The 23,560-nt window shown below is 41.9% G+C and overlaps 1 protein-coding gene across 3 annotated transcripts in view; it reads right to left on the bottom strand.

The window, feature by feature from the left end:
- Nucleotides 1-1,105: 1,105 nt before the first annotated feature.
- APBB1IP (amyloid beta precursor protein binding family B member 1 interacting protein) overlaps nt 1,106-23,560 on the bottom strand; it is a 128,538-nt gene continuing 106,083 nt past the window's right edge. For all 3 annotated transcript variants that reach the window (XM_055274928.2, XM_063637293.1, XM_063637292.1), the window contains 4 exons: nt 8,706-8,804; nt 8,066-8,180; nt 6,497-6,600; nt 1,106-1,952 (listed from right to left, as the gene is read on the bottom strand). In XM_055274928.2, coding sequence (XP_055130903.1) covers nt 1,425-1,952; nt 6,497-6,600; nt 8,066-8,180; nt 8,706-8,804 — 846 coding nt within the window. In that variant the 3' untranslated portion in view covers nt 1,106-1,424. The remainder of the gene's footprint in view (nt 1,953-6,496; nt 6,601-8,065; nt 8,181-8,705; nt 8,805-23,560) is intronic.

Here is a 23,560-nt window from a genome sequence, read left to right as displayed (position 1 = left end):
AGCGATGATAGGTGATGAACAACAACACAACAAAATTGAGAAAAATCTCATAATGTTTTTGAGACAGTGTCTTGCTCCATCTCCCAGGACAGAGTACAGTAGCATGATCTCAGCTCACTGCAGTGTCTGCCTCCTGGATTCAAGGGACTCTTCCATCTCAGCCTCTGGAGTTGCTGGGATTACATGCGTGCGCCACCACACCTGGCTAATTTTTCTATTTTTAGTACAGACAAAGTTTTGCCATGTTGGCCAAGCTGACCTCAAACTCCTGACTTCAAGTCATCTATCTGAATCTGCCTCCCCAAAATGCTAGGATTACAGGTGTGAGCCACCACGCCCTGCCAAGAGCTCATAATATTTTAATTTGTACTGGGCAGCATTCAAAGGGGTCCTGGGCCACCTGCAGCCCATAAGTTGAGACAGCATGATTTAGAGCTTACTTTTCTCCAAATATTAAAACATAGCATTAATTATCTTCCTTTATTTAAAAAAATGCATTACTATTTTCCACTCACTTTAAGAAGATTTTGAGTTTTACAGTTTTTTTTTAAAAAACCCACAAAAATACAAAAACAAAAATAGAGCCATGTAAATAAAATTAAGAAAATGTAAAAGGCCTATCAGAAGCCAATTTGAAAGAGAAGAGATATAGGCACCAAGAACCCAGGATAAATTGGGCATTAACCTTATCTCTGAGGGAAAACATTACAAGTTGAAGAATATATATATGATTGCCTTTTCCTGCCCCTACATTTTTATTTACAGGATACTTACAGCATTGTAATAATAGAGAATTCAAAAACTATCTAAATAATTATTTTTTTCAATTACTGTTATTCAAGCATTTTAAAAGCAAAACCAAAACAGCCAGTGTCCAGGACGCCAATCAATCAAGCAAAGGAATCTCAGAGAAAGGAAACAGGCTCTGCTTGTCATGTTTTCTCGTTTTCCTCTCGGAATCCTGCAAATTCTGAAGGTTATAGAGGTAGATATGAAAATCTGAGGTCACCAAGACTTAAGAAGGCATGGGATGTTGAAAGCTATTTTTAATTGTAGTGTTGATCTCAAGATAGATTGACCCAATAATCTTTCTAGAAATCCCGTCTTCCGGAAAAACGTTTAACTTTTATTCATTTGATGCTTCTGAACATAATAAAATAAATGAACCTAAAACAGCATTTTAGGTAACTTGGAAGGGAAGATACATTCCATTTAGGTTAAAATACATAGGAGCGATATGTACATTTGGGCAGCTATTCTGAACTGTATTGGGTTAATGGTTATGGCTGTACTTGAGTACAACAGTGAGAAGTTTCCCATCACATTTTATCTGAAATGAACAAGATGTCAGGGCAACCTGCTAGCAAAACCTGCGCTGGGGGTCAGCGATGCTTCCCCCTCTGGCACACTCATCATGCCCGTCCCTAGGACACGTTGCCTCTCTTCTTTTGCAAAGCTTTCATGAGGTCTGACATGAAATCTTGCTCCCCGCCCCCTGCCCCGCCGGGGTGCCCTGGGTTCTCTTGCCTCTTGGGGGGCACAGGAGGCCTCTTGGCCACCGCTGGGGGCGACCTGGCGGAGTCGGGGGAGGGGGCGGGGGCGGGTGCGGGCGGCGGTGGCGGCGGCGGGGGCAGCTCCGAGCCCGCGGTCCCTGTATACGACGGCGGGGGCGGGGGCACGAAGTCTGGGGGCGGCTCCATGAAGTCCGGGGGCGGCGGCGGGAGCTCAGGGTCGTCCAGGGGCGGCGGCGGTGGCGGCGGCGGCAGGAAGTCGTCGGGTGGGGCGGGGAAGCCCCCGCCGCCTATGCCCTTGGCCTTGGGGGGCGTGACGGGGCTGCCGCTGGTGTCCGAGGACTTCCGCGCCGGAGGGGGCGGTGGCAGGCTGGACTTGGGGGCGTGCGGGGCCCGGGGCACTGCCAGGTCGTGGTGGTTCCCGAGGGCTAGCTTCTTATCCTGCAACCGAGTGACAGTAGCATTCATTTTCTTTTTTAATTTTTGAAATTTTAAATTTATTGTTATTAATTAGTGGAGACGGGGTCTCACTCTGTGGCCCAGGCTGAGTGCAGTGGCGCGATCTGGACTTACTGCAGCCTCGACCTCCCGAGCTCAAGCAATCCTCCTGCCTCAACCTCCAGAGTAGCATTCTTTATTCTCAAAACAGCCCTAGTGGACAAAACAGCCCTAGTGGACAGGACCCATGCCATAGATATGTGAGTCTCTGTCCGCCCCCTGGGGAGCCTCTGTCCCTCAGTCACTGAGACTCCTGGTCGTTCATGAGCTCATCTTTGTTCTGGAAGATGGCAATTATTCCAAATGGTCTTTAAAATTAAAAATAATCATTTTTCTATTTTTTTAATGTTTTGGCTGGGCATGGTGGCTCATGCCTATAATCTCAGCACTTTGGGAGCCCAGGCAGGTGGATCACTTAAGTCTAGGAGTTCAAGAGCAACCTGAACAATATGGTGAAACCTTTTCTCTTTTAAAAATACAAAAATTAGCCTGGTATGGTGGCACACGCCTGTAGTCCCTGCTACTGGGGTGGCTAAGGCATAAGAATTGTTTTAACTTGGAAGGTGGAGGATACAATGAGCTGAGATCATGCCACTGCACTCCAGTCTAGGCAACTCAGCGAGACTAGGTCTCTCTCTTTATATATATATTTTTTAGAGACAGAGTCTTGCTGTGTTGCCCAGGTTAGTCTCAAACTCCTAGCCTCAAGTGATCCTCCTGCCTCAGTCTCCTGAGTAGCTGGAATTATGGCCACCCCACCTGGCCCAAATGGACTTTAACAGTATTTCCTGTTGTCACAGTGGAACAGCAAAAAAACGAATGTAACTAACTTCATTTTTGTTTAAAGTGGCCTTTACCCATTCCTGCACATAGGATAATTTTAGAGCACTGAGATAAATATGCAAACCCAGCAATTGTGTAGTTTTAAAAACTAACTCTAGGATTAAAGAAGTAAACAACTAATTATGTTTTGTTAAAGATTTATATGACCATTGTGACCTGACTGAGGACAGAGAAGTTCCCAACCTCTTTGGACCCTTGTTGGCACCCAGATGTCTGCAGTCTCTGGTCATCTTTTGATCTCAACTCTCTCCCCAACTCTCTCCTCTTCTCCATATCCCACACCCATTAAAATCCTCCAGTTAGCCTGAAAAATTTAAGATTGCACTTTAGAACACTAGTGCACCATCTTCATGGTGTTTCTGGCTTTCCAAATAAACCACCTTTTCCTCCCATCATCCCTAATCTCTTGAGTCTGGCCTTTAAGTGGTGAGCAGCCAAACCTAGGTTCAGTTACCCTGTGGCACTCATCTACCAAGTCTCCTATAAATGGAAGATCTGGCTATGTTCCATGAGGTGTTTAGATCGTATTATCGTATTTATATCATACGACTATCACTTCCTTGGAACCTGCCTTATCCAGGAGTTGCTGTGTGTCTCCAAAGGGGCTTTTGTGGTGTATCTCTTGTGGGGTTGCCTCAGTCTATAAACCACCCTCGGCTCATTCATTCCTTCAAAATGGAAGCCAAATGACTTCACTCCTTGGTTCCCAAGCCAAGCCACCAGAGTCCTCGGCATATAGGAAGGGATACATTTTTTCTTGATCTGAGTTGAGCTGGTTGTGAAGCTCGTGTCAGGAGTAAGCATCTGTAAAATTATCTTGCTCCTATTCCACACAACACACAGTAGAAACACACAGCAACTCCTGGGGGTTGAGGACTTCCCAAAACCTTCACACAGTCTCCTGGCTTAAATATCCTACTTTGATTAGGATGAAGGAGATGGAAGGGGAAAAGTGAATGGAAATAGTTCTCTCTTGGCTACAGGTAAGCTTTGTGCAAATGTAGGCACAAAGGATATGTTGCCTGGCAAAGACCTTTCTGCCTGATCCTGGGGACAACGTCTCCTTGTGTTGGTGAGCTGAGAACACAGGTCCGTTTTGCCAGGACTATGGGCTTCTAGGGAGGAGCCAATTACAAGCTTGGCTCCAGCTGGCCTTAAAGCTTCAGGGAAGGCAGTGTGGTGGGCCAGGAATCAGGACAAGACATCTGGTCTCTAATAAGTTTACTTTTTCTTTTCTTTATTTTATTTTTATTTCTATTTTTATTTTTTTTTTTGAGACAGAGTCTCGTTCTCTCACCAAGGCTGGAGTGCAGTGGCAGGATCTCCCCTTACTGCAACCTCCACCTCCGGAGCTCAAGCAATCCTCATGCCTCAGCCTCCCAATTAGCTGGAATTACAAGTGTCTGCCAACACCCTCAGCTAATTTTTGTATTTTTTGTAGAGACAGGGTTTCACCATATTGGCCAATCTGGTCTCCAACTCTGGACTAAGGTGATCTGCCTGCGTCGGCCCCCCAAAGTGTTGGAATTACAGGGGTGAGCTACCATGTCTGGATAGTTTACCATTTCTCAACTGCATGAAACTTGGCTGGTTCACTGGATATAAAATTAGCCCCATAGTCCTTGTTATGACTCGTGTCTCAGGTTGTGATGAGATCAAATGGGATAAATATGTGAGTTCTGAAAAGTAAAATCACCAGCATGTGCTATTGGTAGAAACCAGCACGCCAAATTTGGCCTAAGTCTAATAGACGCATAGCCCTTCCTCTGCCAATATTGGAATAGATAATAATAATTTATATAATGAAACGTCCCCAAGCAGCTGGATTGAATCCCTCTGTTTTCGTGATAATTATCACTTCAATTCACAGTTTATCAGGGTTCCAGTTTATTTCATTCTGTGCTTAGTAGCCTCTTACCACTGAAGATTAAATTTGGAATTTTTTTCTAATAAAGCGCCTCCTGATTTAGTTTCTATTGTATTTAGTTTATTTACTTCACATGATAAGCTCTTTAACTGGTGATGTATTTTTTCTTTTTATTTAAATTTCTGAACTGGCAGCTTGGGAATTGGTGTTCACATATAGTTACGTGATTTCTATTCTGAGATTCTTTTATTTCTTTCAGCATTTTTAAATGCTTTCCTTCAACTGGCATTATAGAAATAATGAAAATAATAGTAGCTGAAAGCACATTGCATGAGGAGATTGTCAGGCTTGAGAAGATAATGAGAACATTAAAGAAATACACCTTTTAAAGGCCTGCAGTGGTTGTCAAAATTATAAGAAGTTCAATAAATACCAATATTTAATTGTTTTCACCACTGGCTGATGGACAAAATGAAGGGGTGAAAGAAGTGAAAAATTGCTAAAGTGAAACACCCTGCCTGTCTTAGCTGGGTGATATGCTATTGTCACAGTTATTTAAGGTTGTTTTGAATCACACAAGAGAAATATTCAACAGAATTTATACAGTCAGCTGAGAAGTTTTGAACTAAATTAGTAACTAAATAATAATTATTAGCTATGATTTTAAGATAGATTTAAAGGAATCCTCATTGATCTATTCGGTTGAAAAAATTTTATGGAGAATGTTATACCAATTTGGCTATTATTTTACAATGTATTTTCTCCTCCATCACCTGGGGATGTATGTAGGAAGGATATTAATGGGGAAAATAGAAAATATACATTTTTAGTGTAACCTTTTTTTATCTTTTTTCTTTTTTTTTAAGACAGGGTCTTTATCTGTCACCCAGGCTGGAGTGTAGTGGTGCAACCAGAGCTCACTGCAGCCTTGAACTCTTGGGCTCAAATGATCCTCCTGCCTCAGCATCCCAGGTAGTTGGGACTACAGGTGCACACCACTGTGCCCAGCCCTATTTATAGTGTAACTCTTTTAGCAGTCTTCTAATCTGATTTTGGGGGCCAGTTAGCACTTCATATAGGGCTTCAGACTACTAGTTGCCCTATTTTATTCAAAAAAGGCAAGTAAAATTCCAAGGGTTTAAAACTTGGATGTGCTACTATCAGAGAGGGCTAAAATCACTTGACTAAACAAAGGAAACCACTTTGGTCAAAGTAAACATAGCTAATTAACTCCAGAGTTTAAAGGAAATGCTTACATTTTTCCTAAGCAGTGTGATGATAGCTGGTTTTAACTTTTGATTCTAGCATATGTAACTTTAAGATTACAAATATCAAGCAATCAACCAAATTAAATTGTAGTAACTTCTCAGTTGTTGGAACTACATTTTCTATTTATTTATTTATTTGTAAGACTGGATCTTACTCTGTCACCCAGGCTGGAATGCAGTGGCCTAATCACAGATCACTGCTGCCTTGACCTCCTGGGCTCAAGCAAGTCAAACACCTCAGCCTCCCCAGTAGCTGGGACTACAGGTGCATGCCACCACGCCTGGCTAATTTTTTTTCTTTTCTGGTAGAGACAAGCTCTTGCTATATTGCCCAGTCTGGTCTCAAACTGAAGCTCAAGTGATCCTCTTGCTCAGCCTCCCAAAGTTCTGGGATTACAGGTGTGAGCTACTGCACTCAGCTTATTTTCTCTTTTTAAAAGAGCAGTTACTGGAATAATGTGAATGGTTTAGAACATGGCTTATAGGGGTCAGTTGCTTGCTGGTTTTACCTTGGATGTTTCAGCATGTCTCTGGGCCTCCTGAAGAACAGCACTGACAGAATGTATAGCCTGGGGAATCTGTCCATTGGGCTGGGTGGTGCCTGTTTTAGGTCCTGAGAGGGAAGAAGAGAGAAAAGAAGAGTGAGCAAAGCATTTCCAACATTCTTGAAAGTTGATCTGAAAATACAAAGCAGTTTGCATCTCTAAAGCAAAGAAAGATACTTGTTGGCTAGTTCTTACAAAAATACAAAAATAAAAACAAAGCAAATAGAACAATTCACAGGCATGGCATGGTACACAAAACCTTAAGAAAAATCTGAAGTTCTGTGACAAAACTTTATATGAGATTCAGCAAAAGGATCAGGAAGGTGAGTATGGTATTTGATAAAGCCCACCGAGGAGGGTCTGGACTAACTGGGATCCTGGAGAGTAACAATATGTTTTACTTTTAAAAAATTTTCAGTAATTGAAGAATAAACCTTGAAAACATATTTTTAAAAATTCTTCTTGATTTTTTAAAAATGTATTTATCCAGTTTCATACCACACTGAGTACAGGAACAACTCTTCAACATTGTCCTCAACAAAAAGTACATTGGACACAGAAAAAATAAACAGAAATTCGGGCAAAATGTGGGGGTCCTTGAAATAATCTGGAATTAGATGTGTTTTTTTTCCCCCAAAAGTCCTGGTATGCTATTTTATTTTCCTGCCTTTTAATTTGTCCTTTTGACATAGAACTTTGACTCATGTTACCTTAAAATGTGCTGTCCAGGATTGGGTGCAAGACGTCAAAACACCAGGGCATAATCTCATTCTTGGTGTGGACAGTTTTCTGGGCACTAATGGAGCCTTGGACTAATATAATATTTGTACTCTGATAAGAAACATCTACCTACTAGCTCACTGTAAACAGGAGATCAGCACCTTATCCGCAGAATATCGTGAAAGAAGTGGTCAAAGCTTTGTTAGAAGTCATTTAAAATAGATACAGGGTTCCAGCCTGGGTGACAGAGCAAGACCTTACCTCCAAAAAAAAAAAACAAAGAAGAAAAAGAAAACAGGCCGGGTGCAGTCGTTCACGCCTGTAATCCCAGCACTTTGGGAGGCTGAGGCGGGTGCATCACGAGGTCAGGAGATCAAGACCACCTTGGCTAACACGGTGAAACCCTGTCTCTACTAAAAATACAAAAAAATTAGCCAGGCGTGGTGGTGGGCGCCTGTATTCCCAGATACTCGGGAGGCTGAGGCAGGAGAATGGCGTGAACCCAGGAGGCAGAGCTTGCAGTGAGCTGAGATCGCGCCACTGCACTCCAGCCTGGGTGACAGTGCGAGAGAGTCTCAAAAAAAAAAAAAAAAAAAATCAAAAAAGAAAGAAAGAAAAGAAAAAGAAAACAGATGTTATAAGGGTGTGTGTGTGAGGGCTGGGCTGAGTCGGGGAGTTTGAGCCTGATCATCAGGTGAGAAACATATTCCGAATGCTGTCTATAAAGTTCTGTCTGTATAGATGTATTGGATACATTTTGAACAAGAGCACCGAGCTTTGAATATGCGTTGGAATTTCTCCTCCACTTAGTACCTGTAGATGGCTGAGCTGGTGCAGCTGCATTGCCTGTCCCCAAGTTTGTCCACCGAGAGGCAAGTCCAGCCTTTGCCACGGCCCGCTGGTAGTTATCATAGAGAGTCTTCCCATACTGGGGAGAGAACACAAAGGAAGAAGGAAAGGAATCCATGTATCCTAAATTCTGCACTCAATTGCAATATACATATAGGGAAGAAATAAATACTCCACGGCTACTCTCTTCACCACTTGTCTGAGTTGGTTTGTTGGAGATTTCCATTAAAATTTAACAAATACACATTCAATCATTTTCCAGATTAACAGAGTCAGTTAATTTTTTTGCCTACATATTAGAGAATAGCTTTGCTCAGTTCTGATTAAGTATGTCTTTATGTAACTCGATCACAGGTTCCATCTTGCATTTTTTAATTGCACACTAAGCTTGCAATACTCGCCATGAGTAAATATCCGGCTGCTGGAAAGGTTTGTGTTTCTATCGCTCCCCCCATTTAGAAAACCCACTGGGCGAATAAACTTGGTAAGTCTGTGGCTGAACCCAAAGGTGGGCCAACTGCTTCAGAGTACCAGGAAAGCTGTGCCCGGATCAGGAAGTTGGCTGGCAAATTCAAGACAGGGTGAAGTCCGAACGCTCTCTCACCTTGGCTATCCGTATTCCCATGACCCACTGATTAAGGGTTCTTGCGTCATCACAGCAGAGATACTTGATATACTGGGACTCCTTCTGAATTTGGGGGTGCTAGAAAGAAGCAGTTTGGAGATAATGTATTCACTTGTCATGTATTAGGAGGTCAAAGCACCTGTCAGGAAATTTAAAAAAAAAATCTCTAACAATATATGTGATTTATGTGGCAAAAATTACTGGTTGTAATGTTAGGATTAGGAAAACAACTTTTAAAAATAACTAAATTTTGAAAGGATTTAAGAAATTTGTTATATGTTGGGAGGCCGAGGCGAGTGGATCACTTGAGGTCAGGAGTTCAAGAACAGCCTGGCCAACACGGTGAAACCCCGTTTCTACTGAAAACACACACACACACACAAAGGAAATTAGCTGGATGTGGTGGCTATAGTCCCAGCTACTTGGGAGGCTGAGGCAGGAGAATTGCTTGAACCTGGGAGGTGGAGGTTGCAGTGAGCTGAGACTGCACCACTGCATTCCAGCCAGGGTGACAGACCAAAACTCTGTCTCAAGAAAAAAAAAAAAGAAAAGAAAAGAAAAGAAAAAAGAAATTTGTTTTATGATTTATCATAAGAACATCTTTTTAAAAAATTTTTTTAGAGACAGGGTGTTACTATGTTGTCCTGGCTGGAGTGGCACAATCACAGTTCACTGCAAACCTTGAACTCCTGAGCTCAAGAGATCTTCCCTCCTCAGCCTCCTGAGTAGCTAGGACTACAGGTGCACACCACCATGTCCAGCTAATTGAAAAAAAAAATTTCTTTTTTCGTAGAATTGGAGTTTCACTATATTACCCAAGCTGGTTTCAAACTCCTGGCCTCAAGCAATCCTCCTGCCTTAGCCTCCCAAAGTGCTAGGATTACAGGCATGAGCCACCATGCCTTGTCTGTAAGCAATTCTTACTATATTATCAATAATAATTTTCATTTATGCCTTTTTAACTTTTGGAAGGTTTTCACATCTATCACGTCTCTATCCCCATGAGAAATCTGGGCTGCTTTTCCATTTGTTAGATAAGGGAACTTAACTGAGATAATTCTTATGTCATAGAATTAATGCCTACGAGAATTGTGGGTTTATAACTCCCAAAACCTGGTTCTAGGGTTATTTCTCCCTCCAAAAATTGAGAGTTTCGTGATGACCTTTTCTTCTTAACTGCTATCTGCTGCCCAACTGGGCCAATGGCTTCCAGATGGACACCCTGGAGAAGGAATATTTCTGTCTATTACACTTATTGCAAGTAGCACTAAGCAATGGTTCTGGTTATGAACAGGCCTTCCAGGAGCTCACAAAGAGAACAAGGAAATGGGCAGGTGTGAAAGAGAAACTCCTTGCACTCCTCTTAGTCCTCATTGCTTTTGTTGTTTCTGGTTTAATTTTTATTATTTTTTAAAGACAGGGTCTCACTCTGTTGCCCAGGCTGGAGTGCAGTGGTGCCATCACGGCTCACTGCAGCCTCTAACTCCTGGGCTCACGCAATCCTTCCACCTCAGCCTTCTCTGTAGCTGGGACCACAGACATGCATCCATGCTTGGCTTTTTGTTTGTTTGTTTAAGAAACACTCTTGCTATGTTTCCCAGGCTGGTGCTGAAACCCGGGCTCAAGTAATCCTCCCACCTTAGCCTCCCAAAGTGCTGGGATTACAGGCGTGAACCAACAAGCCCAGTTAATTTCTGTTTTATGTGTCTGTCTCTGATAGACTGTGTCTTCCATGAATGTGGGAACTACATCTGTCTTATTCACTGCCAAAGACCCTCAGTGCTTAGCACATGGCCAGCGCATGGCAGGTATTCCAGTCCAGATGTCAGAATACTTGAAGAATCAAGAAACAAGCACAATATTTCCTGTTCAGTTAGAAATCTTGCCATCATCAGGCAAGGGGCTGGCAACCAAACATAGGTTCTAAGATATTAATATGTGCCATGTAAATTTTCATGGGTCATTATAGGGTTTATTATAATACATTTTATTATGTAGAAAAATAATTAACAACCACAAGCATCGTGTGTGTGTGTGTGTGTGTGTGTGGTATGGTACCACATCTTTCTTCTTCCTCCTGTCCTCAGAGGATTCATTAATCCTGCTAGGATAATCCTCATTTGCTGGTGGTGCTGAAAGTGCAATGGAAAGCCAAGAGAGCTGGAAGCATCTATCTGCTCTTCAGTTGGCAGGAAAGGAGGGAAGCTGTCCAATTCCTCTCTTAGGGTATTGCACGGACCTCTCCACTTCTCTTTCGCTTCCCATCTTAAATCATTGACCTCCAAGGAAATGGCTATTCTCAAAGTTGATCTAAGCAAAGGGTCTCGTGTCTTTAAACTTCAATTGGAATCTGACTGGCAGCGTCTAGTCACTCTGCTAGACTTTCTAATGACTCAGCCAGCAAGAGCATGTGGGATTGTTATCTTTGTCCAGAAAGGATAACAAGACCTTTATAGACTCCAAGAGCATGATGAGAGTTTAGTAATTTTTGGTTTCACAAATGAGAAAACTGAGGCTCAGAGAGGTTACTATACATTCCACACTGTGACCCCACTAGAACCTGGGGGTCTCCTGACTAACCACCTAGAATTTCTGTGTTTGTATTAAGCTATTAAACCCAAATCCCAGACTTGGAAGAGACTACAGAAAAATTCAGAAATGACTTTTAAAAAATTCCTCTTTTTGGTCTTTTCAGGCAATTGAGGAAAGTCTACTCATATTTTTGTCTTTAAATATGTATTCTTTATGTAGATCACTCAGTCCTCAGAAATTGCATCGCCATTGCTCGAAGAACAGTCAGTTCCTATTTGCTTGGGCATAGCAAACAGGAACACAGACATTCTCTCTACCGACGGTGACAACTTCCCATCAGGCTCCTGAATGTTGCTGTAGTTTTCCAGTCTGGTCAGCAGATGACAGCAAACACTTTTGAATGGCTGCTGGGTATTTTATTGTTTTTTTGCGGTTCAATGCTTACTCCCTCATTCTGAATGTTAGATTTTATTTTTGCAAATGTTACTCCAATAATGATCCTCTTTGGAGGCCCTTAAAATTGGAAATATCTATCAACTCAGGTAATATGGCCCAATAGCAAAGAGGATTTGTTGTCTTAATTAACCTGAAGGTCATATTGATTAAAAATATACTAAGGCCAGCACTTATTGGCTGGAATGTAACAGCTCACAAATGCCTCCAGCATTCCCTTCAACAATAACATGTGCAAAGCCAAACCAGTGCCCTTGTCTTTCAGCACCAGAAACACGGCTCTCTGACCTACAAACAGCATTTGTGTTCTGATTGTCATGTAAGAGAGGCAAGCATTGGTCTCTTCAGCAATTAAATGTTTCTAAGAAAGAAAGCAGCTATTCCACCCACCCCTCACTCAGACATTTAAAAAGCTGACATTGTTACCTTCAAGTTAATCTATTATTTTTTTTGTAGATGTCATGTGAGAGCCAAGTTTCCAGAGCAGACTAAATCTCATCGTGTTTGCAACAAAACGCACAAAGCAATTGCTTATACAGAGTTATCCATTTAAGAAGCACCATAAACAATTTCTTAAGAATGTTATTCATTGAAATAGAGTAAAATGTAGTCATTCCCTTAAAGAAAATGACTTTTGAACATAAAACAGCCCCTTGATGATGGGGTGATAGACCTTGCTATAGGTCAGGTCTCACCAAGTTCCTTCCTTACACTATATGTGTGCTATGGATGTATGCAGGAGGATTGTATGACCTCTAAGGTCTCCAGCAATCCTCAGATTTTATGGTTCTAAGATGAGCTACCTAATGGGAACAAGCTCTTTTCTGGCTCCCTTGGTGATGCAGAAATCGTTTAGGCTTGCAGACATCATAGAGCAAGTCACCAGGCTTGTTCTCCACCGTGTCTTGAGACTTTGCCAAGGAGCTTATTGCCTAACAGAGCCTTTTGCTGAATAATCATTTGCAAAGAGGTTTCAGGAAAATGCTGGTGCAGTGTCACTGGCCAGGCTCTTTCGCAATTGATTTGATTGTTCCCGACCACGAAGAGAGAGAAGCTCTCTTAGGACATGAGAACAGTACACAGAGGTCAGGGTGATTGTAGAATGTCACTGCTTAAAGGGCTCTTATAGACCCTCTGAGCTTACGAAATGAGTGAGAGAGGCTAAGCAATTTATCCAAGGCCAAAGGTAGTGAAAGAACCAAGGTCCTGTTTGTTCAACAAATATCTCTGGGTGCTAAGAAATATGCTAATTCCTAGGTACATTAAGAGGACTAAGAGAGACAGGGTCCAGTGGCCCACACCTGTAATCCCAGCACTTTGAGAGGCCAAGGCAGGCAGATCACTTGAGGCCAGGAATTTGAGATCAGCCTGGGCAACTCGGTGAAACCTTGTCTCTACAAAAAGTATTAAAATTAACCAGGCATGGTGGCGCACACCTGTAGTTCCAGCTACTGGAGAGGCTGAAGTGGGAGGATAGATGCAACCAGGTGTTCGAGGCTGCGGTGAGCCATGATTGTGCCACTGTGCTCCAGACTGGGCTGGAGGAAACCTGTCTCAAACAAACAAACAAACAAACAACAACAAAAAGAGGAACAAGAGAGCTTACGTGATAATTGGGCAATGCTCGCTGGAGGTGTTTTAGGGAGAGAGGTATGTAAACACGTGATGTAATCAAATGTGTAATCAAATCACATATGTAATGTGATTATGAAATAGTATGTTCCATACTAAAAGTCTGAAAATGGGCCAAGAAAGGGTCTTTGGAAGAAGTGACAGAATGCTGTAATATATTTGGAGAACATGGAGAAATTCTGTATGGCTAAGGTCTGGAAACCATAGAATGAAGAAGCAGAAATTAAGCTGGGGAGGAATCTGAGTAAAGACCCTTGAGTCAAACTAGAATCTAGACATGATCCCCTGGGCAGTGGGGGGCACTGGACATTTTAAAACAGCACAGTGACACAGGAAGTCACTGGGGGCTATGAGGAAGATGGATCCGGAGTGAAGAATAAGATCGAACTGAAGGAGGGCTCAGTGGGAGACCTTGATGGGAAATAAAAGAACTTGCTCATAGATTAATGAGAAATGGGGAGAGGAAGAAAATCAAGCATGCTTTCTCTGTTTCTAGCTTGATAGAGTAGGTGGACGTTATGGGTTTAATTATCTCCCCCCTCCTAAAAGCTATGTTGAAGTACTCACTCCTGGTACCTATGAATGTAACCTTATTTGGAAATAGGGTCATTGCAGATGTAATAAAGTTAAGATGAAGTCATCCTGATGAAAGTGGGCTCTAAATCCAAAGAGACTGGTATAAGCTGGGTGCGGTGGCTCACACCTGTAATCATAGCACTTTGGGAGGCCAAGGTGGGTGGATTGCTTGAGCCCAAGAGCTCAAGATCAGCCTGGGCAACATAGCTAAACCTTATCTCTGCAAAAAATACAAAAAATTAGCCAGGTGTGGTGGTGTGCAACTGTAGTCCCAGCTACTTGGGAGGGTGAGGCAGGAGGATCACTTGAGCCCAGGAAGTTGAGGCTGCAATGAGCTGTGATCACACCACCACACTCAACCTGAGCAACAGAGTGAGACCCTGTCTCAAAAAAACAAAAAACACCAAAACTGACAAAAAACAAGCAAACAAATACAACCACCAAAATGACACGTTCTTATAAGAAGAGAAGAAACAGACACAGACAAAGAAAGAAGATGGTCATGTGTTGAGGGAGGCAGAGATTGGCACATGCAGCTGCAAGCCAAGGAATGCCAGCACTGCCGGGAGCTGCCGGAAGCTAGGAGAGGCGTGGAGGCATGGGACAGATTTTGCCTCTGAGCCCTCAGAAGGAACACAACTCTGGTTTTGATTTTGGACTTCTGATTCCAATATCACCTTGATTTGGGACTTCTGGTCTCCTGAACTGTTCAAGAAATAAATTTCTGTGAAGTTATCTAGTTACCAGCAGTTTGTTATGGCAGCTCCAGAAAACGAATAGAGTAGGTCATGGTGCCATTCATCCTTGAGGGACTGCGGAAAGCAGGGGGTGGAGGAAAGGATGAAATCAATGTGCGTGATAGAGGTACTCCTCAGACATGTGGTTACTGCATGTGTGGGGCTAGGGAAGAAGGTGAGACTGTCCACTATGGATTGGGAATTATTTGTCTCCAACACAGACAATGGTTGGAGCTGTGGCTGTGAATATGATCTCAGCGAGAGCACAGGGAGTCTTGTGAGAACTGAATTTAGGACCCTGGAGAGCATTACAGTGTGTAGGGAAGGAGGAGGCACCAGCAGAGGCAGAGCAGGGGTCCAGGCTGAAGATTAGAAAATGAGGATGCTGTCATCAATGCAAAAGATGCCACGAGGACTGGAGAAAGCCACTATTCTTTGGAAATCTTAATAATAGCAGTTTCCACAAAGGTGCAGGGAGAAGCCTGCTAGCATGCAAACTCCACAAAGCCAGAGGCCTTTGTTTTGTTTACTGATGTACCCCAAAGTCTGAATAAAGAAAATTCAAAAGATATATGTATATATTTGTAGAGAAAGGGTCTGCCTCTGTTGCCCAAGCTGGAATGCAGTGGTGCAATCATGGCTCCCTGCAACTTCCAACGCCTGGGCGCAAGTGATTCTCCCACCTCAGCCTCCTGAGGAGCTGGGACCACAGGTGCGTGCCATGATGCCCGGCTAATGTTTTTAAATTTTTTGTAGAGACGAGGTTTCACAATGTTGCCCAGGTTGGTCTTGAACTCCTGCTTTCAAATAATCCCCCTGCCTCAGCCTCCCAAAGTGCTGGAATTACAGGTGTAGGCCACTGCACCTGGATGAAAGGAATGTTCTTGAATGAATGAATTACACTATGAGAATAAAAGTAGAGGCCGGGCGCAGTGGCTCACGCCTGCAATCCCAGCACTTTGGGAGGCCGAGGCAGGTGGATCACGAGGTCAGGGGTTCGAGACCAGCCTGACCAACATGGTGAAACCCCGTCTCTACTAAAAATATAAACATTAGCTAGGTGTGGTGGTGGGCGCCTGTAATCCCAGCTACTCATGAGGCTGAGGCAGGAGAATTGCTTGAACCTCGGAGGTGGAGGTTGCAGTGAGCCAAGATAGCGCCACTGCACTCCAGCCTGGGTGACAGAGTGAGACTCGGTCTCAAAAAAAAAAAAAAAAAAAAAAGTTGAGGACATGGAGGTCATTATCACTTTCTCAGGAAGTCTGAGTTAAAGAGAAGACAGAGGCCAAAGGTGCTGCTTGAAGAGGTGGGGCAGATACAACTGAGGGGAGTGAGTTACAGCCCCCAAACCAAGGAATATTTGAAAATGTTTGTGGCCCAAGGAAAAGAGAAGAATTGTCTGGAGAGGGGTTTGAAGATGCTGAAGCCAAAGGGAGTGGCTGACGACATGGTTCCAGAGGCCACGTTGGAGATGGGAGCCTTCTTCCTCTGAGATGGAGAGTCAGGAGGTAAGAGAGTTACTGCGTGGGATAAATTTAGCAGTAAAGAGGAAGTAAACTGGGACAATTCAATCCTGTTCTCTATTTTCTTTCTTATCCTTCCTTTTTTTCTCTCTTTCTTTCTTTCTTTCCCTTCTTTTTTAGAGGTAGGTCTTGCTCTGTTGCCCAGGCCACAGTGCAATGGTGTGACTGTGGCTCACAGCACCCTCAAACTCCTGGCCTCAAGCAATCCTTCCACCTCAGCCTCCTGAGTAGCTGGGACTACAGGTGTGCATCACCACACCAGGCTGATTTTTAAATATTTTGTAGAGATGGGGGTCTCCCTATGTTGCCCAGGCTGGTCTTGAACTCCTGGGATCAAGTGGTCCTCCTGCCTTGACCTCCCAAAATGCTGGGATTACACGCATGAGCCACAGTGCCCAGCTAATTAAGCATTTCTTTAGAGACAGAATCTCACTCTATTGCCCTGGCTGGAGTGCAGTAGTGTGATCATAACTCACTGCAATCTGCATGTGGGCTCAAGGGATCCTCCTGCCTCAGCCTTCTGAGTAGTGGGGACTGTAGGTGCATTGCTACCACACCCTGCTGATTTAAAAAGTTTTTCTGTAGAGATGGGGTCTTGATATGTTGCTCAGGCTGGTCTCGAGCTCCTGGGCTCAAGCGATCCTTCTGCCTTGGCTTCCCAAAGTGCTGGGATTACAGACATGAGCCACTGTGCCTGGCCTGAATCATGTTTTGAAGGACACAATGGTACAGGCGGCTTTGATCTGCATTCCATCCATTCATCCATCCATCCATCCATCCACCCACCCATCTGTCCATCCACCCATCCATTAATCTATCCATTCATCTGATATGTATTGAGCATTTACAATGTGTCAAATATCACTCCAAGCTCTGGAACACAATAGTGAACACAATAGAAAAAGTCTTCGCTCTCATGACATTTATATTCTACTATGGGAGAAAGCCAATAAAAATACAAAACACTAAAGTAATATAATTTTTCATTGTGAAAAATACTGTAAAGTATAGCTGAGTAAGGGGTAGGAAGCAGGTGAACGACGGGGCAGGATTCCAGTGTTCCTTCCATGATATTCCACTACTTCCTAACAGGTCTCCATAGATACATAATTTCTTCTGGAAGATATTTACTTCTGCCACATTGCATCTAGCCCCAGAATGGAATGAGAAAGAATGCACGAAGGAATGGCTTCTATCCATGCACAAAAGTGCCTTTATGAGGGCTAAGGAAACTGAACATGAGTGAGACTGGGAAGCCCTGGTGGACTGCAAAAATGAGTGAAACCGCAGTTGGACAGTAACGGGATGGTTTCCCCTGACTACGCTGCCCCTCCCCCAAGCCACTGTGGTACCCACACATGGAAAGTCCCCCCGGACTCACACGCAGGTTTCTTACCACAGTACGTCCTTCTGTGGGAGGCTTGCTTCTGCGTGGGCCTACGGAGAGCACTGTGAGTACCAAGTACCAACGGGGCTGAAACACGTGAGGCCAGCAAAGGACAAAGAGAGGGAGTGGGGCTAGCAGCAGCCAGGTGGACAAATTTGGCAGTGGCTCACCATCCCTGCCAGATGTGATGATGCACCAGATGGGCTGTTCATGCTGTGCTGTGGGAGGCATGGTCCACAGAACCTCTGGACTTGAGAGCCTGACCGGCTTTCCCACACCATCCAGTGGGCCCTCTGTGGGTCTCCCAGGGCCCATGCAGTTTGGACAGTGTGTCCTCGGCATAGTGTAGGATTTGGGTCTAACCTGGACTTAGGAGGCCCTCTAGTGCTGAAATGACATACGAAAGTCAATCTGCTCACAATTTCTGCATACGCCCACTAAAAAAGAACGGTCACAAACAAATCCAGACAGGGAAGACTGAAATAAATACCTAACTCAACAATGCGAAGACAGAGCCCAATGTCTACAAGGAGGAAGAATAGCCTAGAAAATATGGTCTCACTAAATGGACAAAAAGAGGTGCCAGCTATCCGGCAGACAAAGAATTCAAAAATAGCTGTTATAACAAAACTCAGCAAACTTCAAGAAAACACAGAGAAGCAATTCAGAAATTTATCAGAAATATTCATCAGATAAATAGAAATAATTTAAAAAACAAACAAATCCTGGAGCTGAAAAGTATAACAAAATGAAAAATGAAACAGAGGACATCAACTGCAGAATTGATCAAGCAGAAGAATCAGTCAGCTTGAAGGCAGGCTATTTGAAAATACATAGTTAAAGGAGAAAAAAGGAAAAAAATGAAAAGGAATAAAGAAAAAATTACAAGACCCATGGGACATCATCAAAAGAGCAAATCTACATGTCATTAACATTAATGAGAGAGTAAAGAATGAAAAGGGATAGAAAGTTTATTCAAATAAATAATAATAGAAAAGTTTCCAAATCAGAAGAAAGATACAAATATCCAGGCATGGGAAGGTCAAAGGTCATCAATCAGATTCAACTCAAATCAGAATACTCCAATATATATCATAATCAAATTCCAAAAGGTCAAAGACAAAGAGATGCACCTGAAAGTAGCAAGAAAAAAAAAAAGCAAATAACAAAATTACAATAACAATAACAAACAAAAAATTCTAATATGCCTGGCAGCAGACTTAGCAGAAACCTTGCAGGCCAAGAGAGAGTGGCACGATATATTCAGAGTGGTGAAAGATTAAAAAAAAAAGATTAAAAAAAAACACCAAGAATACTGTACCCAGAAAAGCTATTCTTCAGAAATGAAGGAGATAAAGACTTTTTCAGCCAAAGAAAGATCTCAAATAAACAATCTAATGATGCATCTCAAGGAACTAGAAAAAATAAGAACAAACTAAACCCCAAATTAGTAGGAGAAAAGAAATAATAAAGATCAGAGCACAAATAAATGAAACAGAGATTAATTTCATTCATTTGTAAAAGAAATATTAAGGCTAAAAGAGGCTAAAATACAAATATTAATAAAACAAAGAGTAAGTTTTTTGAAAAAATAAAATTGAGAAACCTTTAGCTAGTCTAAGAATAAAAGAAAGATGACTGAAAGACATAAAATGAAAGATGAAAAGAAAGACATTACAACTGATACTACAGAAATACAAAAGATCATAAAAACTACGATAAATAATTACACACTAACAAAATGGAGAACCTAGGAAAACATGACTAAAATCCTAGATGCATATAACCTACCATGATTGAAACAGGAAGAAACAGAAAACCTAAAAAGACCAACAATGAGTAATGAAATTGAAGCTGTAATAAAACGTCTCTTATCAAAGAAAAGCCCAGGACCTGATGGCTTCACTGCTGAGTTCTACAAACATATAAAGCTAATTCTTCACAAACTATTTCAAAAAATTGAAAAGGAGGAAATTCTTCCAAACTCATTCTATGAGGCCTACATTATCCCGATTCCAAAACCAAACATGGACACAACAAAAAAGAAAAGCTTCAGGCCAACATCCCTGATGAACATAGATACAAAAGTCCTCAACAAAATACTAGCAATCCGAATTAAATAGCATATTTAAAAGACCATTCATCATGATCAAGTGGGATTCATCCCAGCAATACAAGGATAGTTTAGCATATACAAATCAATAAATGTGACTCATCACATTAGCAGAATAAAGATTAAAAACCAAATGCTTATTTCAATAGATGCAGAAAAAGCATTTGACAAAAATTCAGCATCTCAACAAATCAGGTATAGAAGAAACATACCTCAACGTAATAAAGTTTATATATGTTAAACCCACAGCCAACATCACACTGAATGGGAAAAAATTAGAAGCTTTTTCCCTAAGATCTCAAACAAGATAAGGATGCCCACTTTCACTGCTGCTATTCAGCATAGTACTGGAACTCTTAGCGAGACCAACTAGGCAAGAGAAAGAAAGAAAAGGCATCCAAATTGGAAAAGAGGAAGTCAAACTGTCCCTGTTTGCAGACAACATGATCTCATATGTATAAAATTTTAAAGACTCCACCAAAAAAACTGTTAGAACTAATAAACAAATGCAGTAATGTTTCAGGATGGAAAATCGGCATACAAAAATTAGTAGCATTTCTATACAACAGTAGACAACTATCTGAAAATCAAGAAAGCAATCCCATTTAGCCGGGCGCGGTGGCTCACGCTTGTAATCCCAGCACTTTGGGAGGCCGAGGCGGGTGGATCACGAGGTCAGGAGATCGAGACCATGGTGAAACCCCGTCTCTACTAAAAAAGACAAAAAATTAGCCGGGCGTGGTGGCGGGCGCCTGTAGTCCCAGCTACTCGGAGAGGCTGAGGCAGGAGAATGGCGTGAACCCGGGAGGCGGAGCTTGCAGTGAGCCGAGATTGCGCCACTGCACTCCAGCCTGGGCGACAGAGCAAGACTCCGTCTCAAAAAAAAAAAAAAAAAAGAAAGCAATCCCATTTACAATACCTACACAAAAACAAAATACCTAGAAATAAATTTAACCAAGGAGGAGAAAGAGCTCTATGATGAAAACTATAAAACATTGATAAAAGAAGGTGAGGAGGATATAAATGGAAATATATCCCATGTTCATAAATTGGAAGAATTAATATTGTTATAATGTCCACGCTACCAAAAGTAATTTACAGATTCAAAGAAATCCGTATCAAAATTATAATGTCATACCTCACACAGAAATAGAAAAAGAAATCCTAAAATTTATATGGAAGCACAGACTCCAAATAGCCAAAGCAATCTTCAGCAAAAAGAACAAAGCTGGAGGAGTCACACAAACTGATTTCGAAATATACTACAAATCTATAGCTGTGTGCTATTGGCATAAAAACAGATACATAGACCAATGGAACAAAATAGAGAGTCCAGAAATAAATCAATGCATTTAGAGCCAACTGATTTCCAATAAAGGTGCCCCCCCAAAAAAAGAAAAAGAAGAAGAAAAACAAACCAAAAAAGTCACATTGAGGGAAAGATAGTCTCTTCAATAAACGGTGTTGGGTTAATTGGATAACTACATGCAAAGCATGTAACTTGACCCCTATTTCTCACCATAAACAAAAATCAACCCAAAATAGATTAAATAGTTAATATATGACCCAAAACTGGCCGGGCGAGGTGGCTCATGCCTGTAATCCCAGCACTTTGAGAGGCCGAGGCAGGTGGATCACCTGAAGTCAGGAGTTCAACCTGACCATGTTAGCCAGGCTGGTTTCACAAAACCAGCCTGGCTAACATGGTGAAACCCCATCACTATTAAAATACAAAAAATTAGCTGGGAGTGGTGGCACGCTCCTGTAATCCCAGCTACTCAGGAGGCTGAGGCAGGAGAATTGCTTGAACCCGAGAGGCGGAGGTTGCAATGAGCTGAGATCATGCCATTGCACTCCAGCTTGGGCAACAAGAGTGAAACTGTGTCTCAAAAAAACAAAACAAAACAAAACAAAGCAAAACAAACAAACTGACAAAAAGAAAGACCCAAAACTGTGAATCTGCATAGCAAGGAAAACAATCAACAAAGTAAAGAGACAATCTACAGAATGAGAAAAAATATTTGCAAATTATACATTTGACTAAGGGTTAATAAGCAGAACGTATAACGAACTCAGATAACTCACTAGCAAAAAACCCAAATAATCCAATTTTTAAAAAATGGATAAAAGATGTGAATAGATATTTCACCAAAGAAGACATACACATGGCCAATAGGAATTTAAAAAATGCTTAACATCACTAACCATCAAGGAAATGCAAATCAAAACTACAATGAGATTTTGCATCATCCCAGTTAGAATGGCTAAGATAAAAGGACAAAATGCTGTCAGCAAATGCTGACAAGGAGGATGCGGAAAAACAAGAACTCTTATGCACCTTTGGCAGAAACGTAAATTAGTCTAGCCATTACGGAAAACAGTTTGGAGGTGCCTCAAAAAACTGAAAATACATCTACCATATGATCCAGTATTTCCACTGTTGGGTATATATACAAAGGAAATGAAATCAATATGTCAAAGAGACACCTGCCCTCTTATGTTTATTGCAGCACTGTTCACAATAGCTAAGATACAGAATCAACCTAAATGCCCATCAGTGGATGAATAAAGAAAATACAAAACTATTTAGATTCCACTCATATGTGTAACTAAAAAAAAAATGACCTCATAGGAGTTGAGAGTAGAATAGTGGTTACTAGAGACCAGAGAGAATGGGGAGAGAGGTTTGTCAACGAGTACAGTGTTATAGTTAGGAGGAATAAGTTCTGGTACTCTACTGCAAGGCAGGGTGACTATAGCTAACAATAATGCTTTGTATATTTCAAATAGCTAGAAGAGAGGATTTTATGATAAATGTTTGTGCTAATTACCATGATTTGATCATTACCCAATGTTTACATATATCAAAACATCACATTGTGTATCATAATGTACAATTACTATGTGTCAATTAAAAAATAAATGAATGAATATAAAGGAAAAAAAAGAAAAGCAAATTTCTGGGCCCAGTCCCAGACTTACTAAATAAAAAACCCTGGGGGCCTAGCAATCTGTGTCTTAACAATCTAAATGGTTCTGATGCATACCAAAGTTTGAGAACCGCTGGTTAATAAAGAGATTTATTTAATACTAGAAGGCAATAATAACTATCACTTACTAAGTGCTGATATGTTTCTGGACATTGCGCTAATGATTTTGTAGGCATATCATATTTAATTCTCAAAAGAAGGGCTGGACGCTCTCATCTCTTGAAGATGTGCAGTGAGGATTAGCATCTTAATAGTGACCCAGTTACTAGGTGACAGGGCCAGGACTCAGACGTCAGTCTTTCTGACAGCACCTCTCATGAACGACCATAGTCATCAAGCTCATACTGAAGAATAAACTTCAGCCTGGACTTATCAGGCCATGAAATCAAGTAATCTTTTTTTTTTTTCTTTGAGACAAAGTCTCACTCCGTCGCCCAGGCTGGAGTGCAGTGGCGTGATCTCGGCTCACTGCAACCTCCACCTCCCGGGTTCAAGTGATTCTTGTACCTCAGCCTCCTGAGTAACTAGGATTACAGGCACGTGCCACCACGCCCAGCTAATTTTTGTATTTTTAGTACAGATGGAGTTTCACTATTTTGGCCAGGCTGGTCTCAAACTCCTGACCTCAGGTGATCCATCCGCCTTGGCCTCCCGAAGTGCTGGGATTACAGGCGTGAGCCACCGCACCTGGCCTAAATCTCTTAACATGCCTCCCTGTATCCTTAATCCCTCTTGCAATCTACACACACATTCTTTGCATTTTGGAAATTGGCTCACCCTAATAAAGAATAGCAAGAGTTTTTATTTTTTTAAAACAGCAGACAAAAAGGGAAATAAGTGACCACAACGTTCATAAACAAATTAGGTTCTCCAAACCTCAACAGTTACCCT

The sequence above is a fragment of the Symphalangus syndactylus genome, chromosome 4 (assembly GCF_028878055.3).
Source record: "Symphalangus syndactylus isolate Jambi chromosome 4, NHGRI_mSymSyn1-v2.1_pri, whole genome shotgun sequence".
NCBI lineage: Eukaryota > Metazoa > Chordata > Mammalia > Primates > Hylobatidae > Symphalangus > Symphalangus syndactylus.
This window is presented reverse-complemented; position numbering and strand designations above follow the sequence as displayed.